Raw genomic sequence first — 16,147 nt, forward strand, 5'->3', positions numbered from 1 at the left:
CGTTATAACCCAAGCGAATTATGACTACTTCAGAAATTATATTCAACCTTGAAATTTTAGCAGAAAGTAAAATACGATGCTTTCAAGAATTTGTACTGAACATTTAATTGCATTCCACCTGCCACTTGAAGTATATAATCCATTCCAAGAGTGTCAAGAATCAAGACTTTCCTTTAATACATTCCATATGAAGATATCAAACAGTAAAATGAGGATTACGCAAAAAAACATATGTAATCAATTACTGCTTTTCAAAACAGGTACTTGAAAGCACATCATGAGAACAAGTTTCATTTAAGAGCTAGCCTTACCTCCTCACACCTTAATGATCAAGACTACACCAGTCTTGTGTTAGACGTGCAGCACTTCACTTACAAACATGTTTTTCTTCAAGCTATACAAACCCTTCAGCAATTAAAAATGTTTTTGCAATTATTTTATCCTTTATTGCAGGTCGATGTCAGTTATTTTTGGTCATCTAAAATCAAATAACGTGTTTTTGAAAGGGGATTATTTGGATCATTTAATTTCAAGAATTTAGGATTCCAAAAAAAAATTTTACCAAATTATCTTGATAACATTGCGTAGGAAGAAACTGCAGACAAAGAAGGGCTCCGACCTGAAACGTCACCTGCTCTTTTTCGCCAAAGATGTTGCCTGACCTCCGAGTTGCTCCAACACTTGGTGTGTCTAACATTATCTACTATTTAACATTTTAATCTTATCCAGTAGCTGTTTGAGTATGATGCTTCTGATTAGTTTATTGCCACATGCACTAGGGTGCAATGAAAGTCCTTGTTCGCATATTTCATAAAGAAAACAGTATATATAAAAACGACGATGAACTCAAAGCAGCAGAATGGTGCAAAGACTGTTGTGCAATCTGAAATAGTGTAACAGCAATTACTCAAGTGTAATAGTGGAATTTCATAACAAGAGGATTTCAGTATAGGAGTAGAGAGGTTCTTCTGCAGTTGTATAGGGCTCTGGAAAGACCACATCTGGAGTATTGTGTACAGTTCTGGTCTCCTAATTTGAGGAAGGACATCCTTGTGATTGAGGCAGTGCAGTGTAGGTTCACGAGATTGATCCCTGGGGTGGCGGGACTGTCATATGAGGAAAGATTGAAAAGACTAGGCTTGTAAAGACTAGACTCCGGAAATGGCGGCGCTGTTGAACGGCTGCGGCTCGCCTGCAGTCCGTCTGTTTTTGTCTTGTTTAGTTAAATTTTTGGTTATTAGGTTGTGTTATGTGTGGGGGGGGGCTGAAACAGGGCTTTCTGTCTCTCCCTTCGGAGGAATGCGACTTTTTCTTGTCGTATCCCCCCCCTTCTCTGCCTCCGTCTGCGCTGAGGCCTAATGGCGGAGCTGGCGGCCTCCAACCTGCGACCGACCTCGAGGTTCCGGAGGTAGAGCCAGCCAGGACTCACCAAGCTGGCCGTCTTCGAACTGTGGCGGCGTTCGGGCGTTCCAGTGGCAGCGGCACGACTCGGAGCTCCGGTGAGGGCGGGGCTGAGACGGTGCTGGCTGAGACGCTCCGGTGGCAGCGGCACGACTCAGGGCTGGGACGACGCTCCCGTGAGGGCGGCCCGGCACGGGGCTGAGACGGTGCTCCGGTGGCTGAGGCGGCCCGCGCGCGGGGCTGCGACGGTGCTCCTGAATCCTGGGCTCGGCCGCGGGCCAGTGGACGACATCGTCGGGAGCTCGCGGGTCACAGGCTGGTGCCTGTTTTCCGGAGCTCCCGCGGCAACAGCTGCGTCCGCTGGACTGGAGGGCGGCAGCTTCGACCACCCCGGGCCGCGGAGAACCGGCCCATTCGCGGAGCTCGGTGAGCCGCGGGACTGATTACCATCGCCCGGTGGGGTATCGCCTCAGCGCAGAGGGAGAAGAGGAGGGAAGAGACAGTAACCCTAAGATTTTTGCCGCCATCACAGTGAGGAGGTGCCTGGTGAACTCACTGTGGTGGATGTTAATTTGTGTTTATTGCGTGTTTTGTTGTTTAATATTATATATATGGCTGCAGGCAACGACATTTCGTTCAGACCGAAAGGTCTGAATGACAAATAAAGGATCTAAGTCTAAGTCTAAGTATTCACTGGAGTTTAGAAGGATGAGGGGAGATCTTATAAAACATATACAATTATAAAAGGACTGGACAAGCTAGATGCAGGAAAAATGTTCCCTATGTTGGCCGAGTCCAGAACCAGGGGCCACAGTCTTAGAATAAAGGGGAGGCCATTTAAGACTGAGGTGAGAAAAAACTTTTTCACCCAGATAGTTGTGAATTTGTGGAATTCCCTGCCACAGATGGCAGTGGAGGCCAAATCACGGGAAGGATTAAAGAGAGAATTAGATAGAGCTCTAGGGGCTAGTGAAATCAAGGGATATGGGGAGAAGGCAGGCACGGGTTATTGATTAGGGACGATCAGCCATGATCACAATGAATGGCGGTGCTGGCTCAAAGGGCCGAATGGCCTACTCCTGTACCTATTGTCTATTTTAAATTGATCACAAATAGGATCACAGATTTAACACAGCATTCACTCATATGCCAGTCCTGAAGGACACATGTCTTACCTAATTATGGCACTACCATCAATGAGTCCAATTGACTTTAAGGTAGTTTTCTTCAATGCAGATTCACCAGCTATCTGAAACAGACACAGAATTAAAGAATATACACACAAAAAATATAAAACAAATATCTATTTATATCTGATATGCAAATTATATTTCAACATAACTTCTGCACAACACAGTTATGGACAACGCAGTTCTTGTCTTGGGATAGTCAGATAGACCCAATCTCTCAGAATCCCCTCTAGTAACGTTTCCACCACTGATGCTAGGCTCACTGATCTGCTATCCTCTGGCTTCTTCTTGCAGCCTTCTTATATATGGTCACAGCATTAGGCACCCTCTAGTCCACTGGTTTGACTCCAAGACTGAGAGGCGCAGAGCCTGGAAAGATGCCAACACCAACAACGGAGAGATCATCACAGATCCCACAGTGAAACCACCGGGATTTGACCTCCATCGTAAGCAATGGCGAACCCTGACCAGAATCCACACCATCCATGGAAGAACAGCCCATCACCTGCATAAGTGGGGGATGACAGGCAGCCCTGCTTGCGACTGCGGACATCCAGACCAGACCATCCCACACATGGTGAATGACTGCCCATTGACGCTTTTCCCTGGTGGCATCAAAGCCATCCACCCAGTAACTGATGCTGTCCTGGCCTGGATGTCTGCCCTTGATCTACAACTTTAGGCTGTGCACGCCAGAAGAAGAAGTTCACTGGTACATCATCCATTGTTGAAGAAGACTCTGCCAGAGGCCCAGCAATTTCTTCACTTGCATTCCACTATATCCTAGAACACATTTGCTCAGGCCCTGGGGATTTACCCACCTTTATACGTCTCAAGATCGACAACAGCTTCTCTTTTATGCTATCAATATTTTCCCTGTCATCACAATTCTCTTCCCTGAATTCCCTAACTTCCATGGTAAATGGAGACGAGAAGCAGTTACTTAAAACCTTGTCATCTCCCATGGCTCCATATATTGATGACGACACCAGCTCTTAAGGAGACCTATTCACTCCCTATTTTTTCTTTTGGTCTTAATATCCTTATAGATCTTGTGAGATCTGGGCCTCTGTATGTAACCAACATAGACCCAACATATTCTTTTGGCAGGGAAATGTGGTCATGGCACAGAAACAGGCGGATTAAACTGAGATACAGTTGAGTCATAATCTAATGAAATAACAATGAGCATAAAGGATTAAATAATCAACTCTTCAGAGAATCAAATTGGAGCCGAAATTATCCAACTGACGGACAAGTTAATTGTAACAGAAATAACAATCAACATAATAGCAAATATTTTAGACTTTGGAGATATAACACGAAATAAGGCCCTTCGGCCCAGCGAATCCACGTCGACCAGCGATCGCCCCGAACAGTAGCACTATCCTACACATCAGGAACAATTTCCAATTTTTACCGAAGCCAATTAACCTACAAATTCACATGTCCTCGTTTTGTGGGAGGAAATTGGAGCACCCGGAGGAAACCCATGCGGACACAGGGAGCACGTACAGACCGCGCCCATAGTCAGGATGGAGCCGGGGTCTCTGGCGCTGTAAGGCTGCAACTCTACCCCTGCGCCACCCCTGTCAAATTCCTGTCGGAGCCCAAGTCTGAGTCGGGGTGGGAGGCTGCACTACGTTTAGACTCAACGGCCAGGAATGGGAATGAAATTGATTCCATCCGGCTTCACGGGAAAGGAATGTTCCTTCTGTGCTATAATGTCAAACATATTATGTGTAACATTAATATTTAAGCAATGGCTCAGCATCATTTGATGAATCAACACACCATCACCTTGACCACCCATAATTTTAACAGCCATGTCTTAGAAAGAAACCAGTTATAAAGCCTGCAAACCAAAACTTTAAAATGTGGTTTCAAGCATTTCTTCCCTGTAAAACCACTTCTTTATAGCTTAAGATATTACTTCTCAGTACATCTTGATAGAAATGTGATGTTTATTGGTTTGTTATTGTCATGTGTACCAACATCGTGAGAATCTTTGCTAGCGTGCTGTGTTACAAGCCAACAGTCTGCTTTCCATAGTGCATCTGTAGAAGTTTGTCAGAGTCATTGGAGACTTGTAGAATTGTCTCTATCTCCTGGCGAAGCAGAGGTGTTGATGTGCCTTCTCAGCAGTCACATCACTTAGGTTGGTCCACGACAGATGATTGGTAATATTAACGCCAAAGGAATTGAAATTGTTACCGATTTCAGTTTCTGTTACCTTTAACACGTCGATCAGTTGGATCACTTCTGCAACACGAATAGAGACAATAGACAATAGGTGCAGGAGGAGGCCATTCGGCCCTTCGAGCCAGCACCCCCATTCAATGTGATCATGGCTGATCATCCCCAATCAGTACCCCGTTCCTGCCTTCTCCCCATATCCCCTGACTCCGCTATTTTTAAGAGACCCTATCCAGCTCTCTCTTGAAAGCATCCAGAGAACCTGCCTCCACCGCCCTCTGAGGCAGAGAATTCCACAGACTCACCACTCTGTGAGAAAAAGTGTTAACAAATTGTGAGAACATCCAGGTTTGCAAGTAGCAGCTAAAGACTCTGAAATTGTCCCTGTGTTTGAGAAACTATCACCGACACAGTCTTTCAGAGTCATGTTATTGTACTGTAAAGTAATGTTAAAATATTAATTTGCTTGTATCTGCCGACTTGATTGCTGGTCCTTCCATGTATAAATTATATAAGCTTTCCTCATTCGGTACTTGCTCACAAAATAAGTTCATAAAGTTCATAAGAGATAGGAGCAGAATTCGTCCATTCGACCCATCAAGTCTACTCTGACATTCAATCATCGCTGATCTATCTCTCCTTCCCAATCGCACTCCCCTGCCTTCTCCCCATAACTCCCGACACCCGTACTAATCAAAGTTGACATATCCAATTCAAAACAAAACACTTCTCAAATAGTTCAAAGCATCAGTTAATAGGAAGCACTTTTGAAAAGATGTGTCGAGAGCAGCAAAAAGTTTAGAATTAAATCAGGGCTAGAAAAATATTTTCCTTGGCAAGTGGACTTTTTCCGAACTTGCCTATATTAGCTATTGCCTTGCCAAAAATTGTTCCTTGAACTTTTAATCAGAACTTGAAACGGGCAAAAAAATATTTGCAGTGTAGACGAGTAGAAATGAGTTGGGCAAAGTCAACCTGCCTGGGAAATAGCATGCCTACAAAAGCAGGTCAAAGTCTGGGGACTCTGGTGGCAAACGATTCATCTCCACATTCCCCAAGGTCTTCCACCATTTACAGGTCAGAAATAATTTGTGTGAAATACTCAGCTCCTGTGTGGGCAAGTGCAGTTTCAACAACATTAAGGAACTCAATAGCGGCCAAGACCAGGCAGCTCACTTAACGGGCACCCAATCTATCAGCGTGAACATTTGCATCTTCCAGCACCAGAACATCATGCGGTTCTCACCGTCCATGAGATTCTATGCAGCGAGTTGCCAAGACTTCCTGAATACACCACCCAAAAACCACAACGTCGATCAGGAAAAGGGCAGTAGGTGCAGGAAAACAGCACCATCTGCAGTTCTCTTCCAATCTGCACACTATCCGTGCTCCTTGCAATCTTGTGTACTTCTATGTGCTTGAGGCTGCTGACAGGAAGATTTTGCACTGTACCTGTACGTCACCATATTTCCTTCTCCTCATCCTCTTCCGATCCGAGGACATACACTCTACAAAAAACAGGTTTACATCACCCATTCCTTCTATGCAGAGATTCTGCCTGTCCCACTGAGTTACTCCAGCATTTTGCATCAATCTTTGGTGTAAGCCAACATCCTTCCTCCACAGGTACACAAAATTGCTGGAGAAACTCAGCGGGTGCAGCAGCATCTATGGAGCGAAGGAAATAGGCGACGTTTCGGGCCAAAACCCTTCTTCAGACTGATGGGGGGGTGGGGGGGGGAGAAGGAAGGAAAAGGGGAGGAGGAGGAGGAGCCCGAGGGCGGGCAGATGGGAGGAGACAGCTAGAGGGTTAAGGAAGGGGAGGAGACAGCAAGGGCTAGCAAAATTGGGAGAATTCAATGTTAATGCCATCCGGACGCAAGGTCCCCAGACGGAATATGAGGTGCTGTTCCTTCCTCCACAGGTTTACTTACAAGTGTTCAGTGATAATGGAGACAAGCTCTCCTTCGCTTATTTCTGATGCCTAGACATTGGCCTTTAGATTCCTACCTTAGGCTACGTACATTGAATTAAATATTGTACCGACAGATGGATAAGCAGTTTCTGCCCTTGTTGTAGAACTCCAAAGTAATATTTCTTTGTTGGAGTAACAGAGTTTTAATCCTGGACAGATGCTTCGAGGTGCCAACATCGCACCAAAGACAAGCCTATTGAACGAGCCACGGGAGCCGTGTAGAACAGCTCCACGCAGTGCATTTGTTTACATTGGCTGAAGCCTTTGAGTTGTTTGGCCTTAAACCTTTTCAATTTGAGCTCAAAAGGTTTGAAGGAAGAACAGATCCTGCAACAATCAATCCCAGCCAAAACGCATCCCTCAAGCAACACAACCAAAAAAATAAGTAATCTTTTATCTTATTTGCAGTATTTGGGACTTTGCTGTGTTCAAATTGTTTGCTCCATTTGGCTGAACATCAACAAGTTCACTGACTCCGAAATGCCTTAGGACAGAACATGAAAGGCAAACGCAAGCCTTTCTTTCGCAGAGCCATTGCAAGATATGAGGCAGGAACTTCAAAGCTGGGGCAGTATCTGAGGCAGTATCTTCCATGCCAGCTACAGTTCATCTCTAGGAAGTCTCAGCGTTTAAAGAATTTTGAGTTCAAAGCTGAGGCTCCCCTTTCAAAATACCTACATTCCACCTCCATCGAGGACCAAGAACACATTTCTATCAGTAATTCCATTAGTCCCAACATTGATGGATGACATTAACAAAGTTCTGGCAGCTTCATAAAATTGTAAGACGTCTACAACACTGGCAGCTGCCATTCTGCCCGTCATGTCCGTGCTGGCTCTCTCCCCAAGGCAACATTTCAGTTCCACCCACCAGACATTTCTCAGTAACGTTGCAAATTCTTCTCCACAATCTGTCTGTCCCAACCCTCTCTTGAAGGCAACAACACATCCTGTCGTCACCACGTCTGCAGGCAGTGCTTTCCAATTCCAATCATTCACTGTGTGAAAGTTTTTCCTTGTGTCACTTTGAATACTAAAATCGAACAAGCACGAATATTTTGAGAGTGAGACGGCGACAGCTTGAAAAATATAAAAAAAATAACCTGCAGATGTTAGAAAACTGAAATAAAACAAATAGCTGGAAAAGTTCTCCTGAACAACAATTGCATTTTCACTGTGCCTTTGATGCTGACATCATACCAGTTCATACCTGGCAAGTTGAAATCACATACCACGATAACCCCAGTTCTTTGGCATGTCTTTGGGATTTGTCTACACTTCCACTCCGATAGCTCTTGCTAAACCAGAATCTAATGGGCAATATCAAGACATCAAAAACAGTTAACAGGGAGGTTAATAATCTTTGAGCTTCACCAAGTGTTCACCCTCTTCTGGCTCCTAATCTTCGGCCTACTGGGATATCCTCCACCATTATTGCAGTAATGGACTCCTTAATCAATACTGCAATGCTGCAGCAACCTGCAGATGTTAGAAATCTGAAATAAAACAAATTGCTGGAAAACCTACTATCGAAAGTGAACAATTAACTTTTGAGTAAAGCTAAAACAAACCATTGATGTTATTAGAAATCTAAAAACAGAACTTGCTGAAAATACTCAGCAGGTCATCAGAGGTCGAAGGGGCTGGGACTTGAAACATGAACTCTGTTTCTCCTCACACGGATGCTGCCTGACCTCCTGGTTATTCCCAGCGCCTTTGTTTTTTATTTGTGTTAACTTTTCAGGTCTGGCTTGAGGAGAGCTCCCCCTCTCACGCCACTCACCAACAACAACACCACAGTCACATCTGTGGAGTCTTTTAAGTTCCTAGGAACCATCATCTCCAAGGACCTTAAGTGGGGGGGCTACCATCGACTCCACAGTCAAAAAGGCACAACAGAGGATGTGCTTCCTACGGCAGCTGAGGAAGCACAATCTGCCACAGGCAATGATAGTCCAATTCTACACGGCCATCGTAGAGTCTGTTCTCACCTTCTCCATCATGGTCTGGTTTGGCTCAGCCACCAAGCACGACACCTGGAGGCTGCAGCGAATCGTCCGATCAGCAGAGAAGATTATTGGCTGCAACCTTCCCTCCATTGATGAACTGTACACTGCAAGGGCCAGGAAGCGAGCGGGCAAGATCATCTCTGACCCCTCTCACCCTGGCCACAAACTCTTTGAATCACTTCCCTCTGGAAGGCGACTCCGGACTGTCAAAGCTGCCACAGCCAGACATAAAAACAGTTTTTATCCACAAGTAGTTGCTCTACTCAACAGCCAAAAATCTGTAGCCTCCCTTTGATCTGGTATTTTGTTGGTTCACATGCTTGATCAATGGTGTTTTATCAATAATGTTTTATTATTATTAATATTTAGTGATTTCTGAGTCATTCGTAACTGTCACTGTATGTCATGTTATTACTTGTGGGCGGAGCACCAAGGCAAATTCCTTGTATGTGAATACTTGGCCAACAAACTTACTTACTTACTTAACAAAAGATGACAGCATTAGGCTGGCAGAACGTCTTTGCACAAGTTAATATGCAGCAATAACTTGCATTTGAAACAAATGTTCGCGGCTCTATGCATATTCCAGGCGCAGATCACCATCAGGAAAGGTGTGATTCACTGATTGGTGACGCTCGGGCTATCCTTGATCGGACTTGGCTGGCTTGACCTTGCACTAAACGTTATTCCCTTATCACGTATCTTAACACTGTAAATGGCTCGATTGTAATCATGTATTGTCTTTCTGCTGACTGGATTTCACGCGACAAAAACCTTTTGTTGTATTTCGGTACGCGTGACAATAAGCTAAACTGAAACTGAAAACTGACCTGCAAAATCAGCTCAAACAGCTATAAAACTAACATTAAATGCTTTTACACATTTTATTCTGATATTATTGCAGCAAAAATTTTTTTTTTAAATCACATCTAGTAAAATGTACTTTCCACTGTATGCTTTGAAGGTCAGAGCTATAAAGGGATTCTTATGTAATTCTGGAAAAGACCAGATTACAGTTACTTGAACAACAACATGAAAACGTTTTCATGTTTGTATTTATTACGTTAAGACATCCTTAAAAAAAAATTCCAAGGGTTTATGGGCAGTGCAGCGGTTGAGTTGTTGCCTTACAGCGCCAGAGACCCCGGTTTGATCTTGAGTACGGGTGCTGTCTTCGCGGAGTTTGTACGTTCTTCCTGTGACCACGTGGGTTTTCTCCGGTATCCTCCCACACTCCAAAGACATGCAGGTATATAGGTTAATTGGTTCCTGTAAATGTACATTGTCACTAGTGTGTGTAGGATAGTGCTGGTGTATGGGGTGATCGCTGGTCGGCACAGAATAGGTGGGCCAGCGGGTGTGTATCCACACTGTGTCTCTAAAGTCTGAAGCAGGCTTGTAATCTTCAGTGCAAGTTAATATTCTTGACAAAGGTGGAATTTCTTCAAATAAACTTACTAGGATTCTCACAGCTTATTCAAATAGCCGTTGATGTAAAAGCTAAAGACCTTGGAGTGCCTGGGCTGCTGACCTATTGTGGGAAAATGTTCAAGTTATCGGTGGGGTCACAGGCCAATTCTCTGGATGCTTTCGAGAGAGCGTTAGATAGAGCTCTTAAAGATAGCGAAGTCAAGGGACATGGGGAGAAGGCAGGAACAGGGTGCTAATTGTGGATGATCAGCCATGATCACAATGAATGGCGGTGCTGGCTCGAAGGGCCGAATGGCCTACTCCTGCACATATTGTTTATTATGTCGTATCCAGAAAGGTCATTTTCTGTGTCGTACAGCTCTGTGACTATGAGTATTTGGGCCGCCAAGGTTTCAAAGTGCAGGTTAATTGAGATGAATATAGTTTTAGTTTAGCTTAGAGATACAACATGGAAACTGGCCCCTCAGCCCTCTGAGTCTGCGCCGACCAGCGATCCCCGCACATTGACACTATCCTACACACACCAGGGACAAGTTACAATTATACCAAGCCAATTAACCCACAAACCTGTACGTCTTTGGAATGCGGGAGGAAGCCGGAGATCCCAGTGAAAACCTGCGCGGGGAAAACTTACAGACTCCGTACAGATAAGCACCCGTCGTCAGGTTCGAACCCAGGTCTCTGGCGCTGTAGGGCAGCAACTCTAACGTAGCGTCACCGATATAGATGAGCATTTCATAGTTAATGTGGACAGTGTGAAAAGCCCAATTCTGTGTTGAATGACGTTAGACAATAAATTCGACGTAAATGTGACATCGTCCTTGCTCCTTCCTTCAAGAAAAGTGTAACAGCAGATAATGAATCTGATGAAAGTTTACGACCATTGGACCAGATGTAAAAATATGGTCAATCTGGACAAAATGTCACGATAATGTGATGACAAGAGCATGATGAGAATTTGTAGACAGTACCTAATTATTAAAAAGCAGGAAATTCATCTTACTTACCTCATCTCTCATATAAACGCAGACTGGAATAGCTTCCAACAGCTGCTGATCAGCAACCCTGACAAAAGAGGAAAAAACTGTCAACATTTGATCTTGAACAGAGCAAAAATATTTATCACCTTGGTGTAGGGAGCACTCATTAAAAAGTTTAGGAGCAAGGAGGTCCAACAGTTGTACGGGATCCTGGTGAGACTGCACCTGCAGTATTGTGTGCAATTTTGGTCTTCTAATTTGAGGACGAACATTATTGCTATTGAGGGAGTGCAGCGTAGGTTCACCAGATTAATTCCCGGGATGGCGGCACTGACGAATAGGTCGACTGGGCTTGTATTCACTGGAACTTAGAAGGATGAGAGGGTATCTTATAGAAACAGATAAAATTCTGAGAGGATTGGACAGGGTAGATGCAGAAAAAATGTTCCCCATGTTGGGGGAGTCCAGAACCAGGGGTCACAGTTTAAGAATAAGAGGTAGGCCATTTAGGACCGAGATGAGGAAAAACGTTTTCACCCAGAGAGTTGTGAATCTGTGGAATTCTCTGCCACAGAAGGCAGTGGAGGCCAGTTCACTGGATGTTTTCAAAAGAGAGGTAGATTTAGCCCTTAGGGCTAAGGGAATCAAGGGACATGGGGGGAAAAGCCAGAACGGGGTAGTGATTTTGGATGATCTGCCATGATCACATTGAATGGCGGTGCTGGCTCGAAGGGCCGAATAGCCTACTCCTGCACCTATTTTCTATGTTTCTATGTCAAAAAAAATATTGTGAACCCTTAAGTCTTTTTACTGTATTTTTCTTTCTCCAGAGGTCAACAGCACACAAATTTTAATTTGATCCACAAAAGCATACCTTGGGTAACCCGGTTGCAACTGCTAACATGTAACTATAAACAGCTGTTAACATCTTCACACTCAAGGCACACTCCAGATGCTTATCCATCTGCCACAAGCTGAGAGGTGTTGACAGTAAACACAGCGTAAATGGAGGCCGCAGAACTCTGTGGTGTCACTGCTACTGCCAATATGAAAGTGAATTAAACCTCACCTGACTTTGGATATGGTGCTGTGTTTGATCATTTTAGCACCATCTGTGTCCAAAGAATCTGGTTCCAAATTGTTGACCACACTGATTTTAATTAAGTGCAGTGCAAATCCAACAGGCCTGGCTGGCAATTCAGTGATTGTCAATCACTTTCAACTACAGGGGCAGCACGGTGGCGCAGCGGTAGAGTTGCTGCCTTACAGAGACCCGGGTTCCATCCTGACCACGGGTGCCGTCTGTGTGGTTATTCTCGTATCATGTATCTGGACATTGCGAATAGAAACATAGAAACATAGAAATTAGGTGCAGGAGCAGGCCATTCGGCCCTTCGAGCCTGCACCGCCATTCAATATGATCATGGCTGATCATCCAACTCAGTATCCCGTACCTGCCTTCTCTCCATACCCTCTGATCCCCTTAGCCACAAGGGCCACATCTAACTCCCTCTTAAATATAGCCAATGAACTGGCCTCGACTACCCTCTGTGGCAGAGAGTTCCAGAGATTCACGACTCTCTGTGTGAAAAAGTTCTTCTCATCTCGGTTTTAAAGGATTTCCCCCTTATCGTTAAGCTGTGACCCCTTGTCCTGGACTTCCCCGGACTTCCCGAATGGCTCGATTGTAATCACGTACAGTCTCTCGGCTGGCTGGTAAGCGTGCAACAAAACCTTTTCGCTGTACCTCGGTACACGTGACAATAAACTAAACTCAACTGAGTTTGCACGTTCTCCCCATGACCTGTGTGGGTTTTCTCTGGGTGCTCCTGTTTCCCCCTACAATCCAAAGATGTACAGCTGCGTAGGTTAATTGGCTTTTGTAAAATTGTAAATTGTCCCCAGTGTGTGGAGGATAATGTTAGTATGCGGGGATTGCTGGTCGGCGGGGACTTGGTGGGCCGAAGGGCCTGTTTCCGCGCTGTATCTCTAAACTGAAAATAAATCTGTCAATTCTAAGAAAATCAAGTAGGCTGTAAATGCCTTTCGAGGCAGTATATCAAATTTTATTCTAAAAAAACGACTATTATTTTATTAATAGACAGGTACACCCTTTCATACCATTAGTGTCTCTCTCTCCCCCCTGACTCTCAGTCTGAAGAAGGGACTCAAACCGAAAAGTCACCTAATGCTTTTCTCCAGAGATGCTGCCTGTTACTCCGGCACTTTGTGTCTAATTCGGTGTAAACCAGCATTTGCTGTTCCTTCTTACACACATCCCATCTGTCATGAATGGCGGTGCTGGCTCGAAGGGCCGAATGGCCTCCTCCTGCACCTATTTTCTATGTTTCTATGTTCGTTCAGTACGCCATCAACTAAAACACGGTGTTCAAATACCTTCAGAAAGATATCCCACCCCCAATATGCTGATGGAAAGTCATTGAATATGGAGAAAGCTAGAATTAATATTTTCAACCTCTCTAGTTAGGTATTGACTTCAGGAGACAAGGTGGTGTACACAGCCCAGTCATCATCAAAGGTGAAAAAGTGTAGATAGTCGAGAGCTTCACGTTCCTAGGCATAAATATCACCAATAATTTGTCCCTGACCAAGTACATTGAAGGTACGACCATGAAAGCACACCAACGCCTCCACTTCCTCAGAAGACTATGGTAGTTTGGCATGTTTTGGTGTTTGGCATCTCTTATCAACTTCTACAGATGCCCCATATAAAGCATTCCATTGGGATGCACAGTGAGCTTGGTTTGGCAACAACTCACTTTGCAAATTAAACTACAAATCTGCACTTCTTTGGGATGTGGGTGGAAACCGGAGCACCCGGAGGAAACCCACGCAGTCACAGAAAGTACAAACTTCGTACAGACAGCACGCTGGACTCTGGCACTGTAAGGCAGCAACTCTGCTGCTACGCCACCGTGCCACCCCCTAGGTTCAGAAATAAACTGAATGAAAATATATTACTCTAAAATGTATATTAAATTAAACATCTTCTTTACCAAGGACTGAGGAATTGCAAAGATGGACACAAAACGCCGGAGTAACACAGCGAGACAGGCAGCCTCTCTGGGTGACGTTTCAGGTCGAGACCCTTCTTCAGACTTTAAACCAGCATCTGCAGTTCCTTCCTGCATTGAGGAATAGCAAATGGGGACACATTCCTCCATTGTCAACCCATCTATCTTGGCCTTCTCCCACCAAGAATGCTTCATGAGGAGTTGCTTTACAGTAATCTGACCCCAGCTCCTCTTGCAAAGCTAGCGTCAATACTCAACATGTTGACATGTCAGCATGCAGGAAGGAGTCATCCCGACACTTGTAAATCAGCATGGCACGATGCAATTAAAGGGAGTGTTGTTTTTGTATACTTTAAAATAGTGCAACATGATGCAAAATTAAATCCTTCTAAATTGCTCACACTTCAAATAAACCCAATTTGATAAATAATACCGCACCTTCAAAATGCATGGCCCTCCACCTCTGTGCACACATTGTTTCCAAAGGGTTTCATCACATCAATAAGACGAAGCATTTGGCATATGGTGAAAAACGACTGCTAAACCTTTGAGCATGCCACAGAAGCGGTATCACACAGTGCGACAGGAATCTTAATAACCAACACACACACGCAAGATCAAAAACTTGAAACATGACACATTCTGCAAGACCACATCATAATGTGTCCATAATAAATTATATAAATAGTACCATTTCTTCGAGTTAATTTGAAAAACATTAATTTCACCTGTATAAATATTGGAATCCTCGCAAGTTTCGGCATAACAGGAAAATTGCGGGCAAAGGATAGAATTTTGCAAATGCCGAACTAGCTTCTGAATATGTTTATGAAACAAAAAAAAAAGCACATTTATAACGTGCACTTCAAGAATTTTGACAGATCAGCATACTATTTGTCATTTACAAATCTACATTTCAATTGATTACTCAGACTGGTATTTTGTAAGTAGGTTCGTGCAGTGAATATTCATGACCCAAAATAAATGGTAAGTTCCCTTCAAATCCAGTGGCAGTCTCGTGCCTTCTTTTATGGAAGAATGCACTGTTCCAGCACAATGTCCGTCCGAGAACATCATAAGCTAGTGCCACACAACCAAGATTCTGGTTTGCGTTCAGTGTGTATATTCTGAGCTTCTAGATACCCCGAAAGAGAAAAGTGAAAGCAAGATTGGAGTAAGGAGTAAGCCATTCAGAACGGAGACAAGGAAACACTTTTTCTCACAGAGTGGTGAGTCTGTGGAATTCTCTGCCTCAGAGGGCGGTGAAGGCAGGTTCTCCATCATCGGCTCTGACCTTCCTTCCATCGAGGGGATTTATCGCAGTCGCTGCCTCAAAAAGGCTGGCAGTATCATCAAAGACCCACACCATCCTGGCCACACACTGATCTCCCTGCTACCTTCAGGTAGAAGGTACAGGAGCCTGAAGACTGCAACAACCAGGTTCAGGAATAGCTACTTCCCCTCAGCCATCAGGTTATTAAACCTGGCTCGGACAAAACTCTGATTATTAGCAACCACTTTCTGTTATTTGCACTACCAGTTTATTTATTCATGTGTGTATATATTTATATCATGGTATATTGACACATTTATCTGTTTTGTAGTAAATGCCTACTATTTTCTGTGTGCTTAAGCAAAGCAAGAATTTCATTGTCCTATACAGGGACACATGACAATAAACTCACTTGAACTTGAATGCTTTCAAGAGAGAGCATTTGGCTGCTCCGGATTCCTCCCACATCCCAAGGATATGCCGGTTTGTAGGGAAAGTGGGATAACATTGAACTAGTATGAGTGGTTCAGAATGGACTCGGTGGTGCCTAAGGTACTGTTTCCCTGCTGTATCTCCAAACTCCAAATTAAATAATTATAGAGAGGTGGCCAAACGTTATTAAACGTTATCTTATTGAGACTCATGCTGCAAGAAAGAG

At 44.2% G+C, this 16,147-nt stretch overlaps 1 protein-coding gene across 3 annotated transcripts in view; it reads right to left on the bottom strand.

The window, feature by feature from the left end:
* Window positions 1-16,147, bottom strand: part of aspscr1 (ASPSCR1 tether for SLC2A4, UBX domain containing) — a 155,138-nt gene that overhangs the window by 101,963 nt on the left and 37,028 nt on the right. For all 3 annotated transcript variants that reach the window (XM_033044217.1, XM_033044216.1, XM_033044215.1), the window contains exons 5-6: window positions 11,209-11,266; window positions 2,577-2,650 (exon numbers count right to left, since the gene is read on the bottom strand). In XM_033044217.1, the coding sequence (XP_032900108.1) occupies window positions 2,577-2,650; window positions 11,209-11,266 (132 nt within the window). The remainder of the gene's footprint in view (window positions 1-2,576; window positions 2,651-11,208; window positions 11,267-16,147) is intronic.

The sequence above is a fragment of the Amblyraja radiata genome, chromosome 26 (genome assembly GCF_010909765.2).
Source record: "Amblyraja radiata isolate CabotCenter1 chromosome 26, sAmbRad1.1.pri, whole genome shotgun sequence".
Classification (NCBI taxonomy): Eukaryota; Metazoa; Chordata; class Chondrichthyes; order Rajiformes; family Rajidae; genus Amblyraja; species Amblyraja radiata.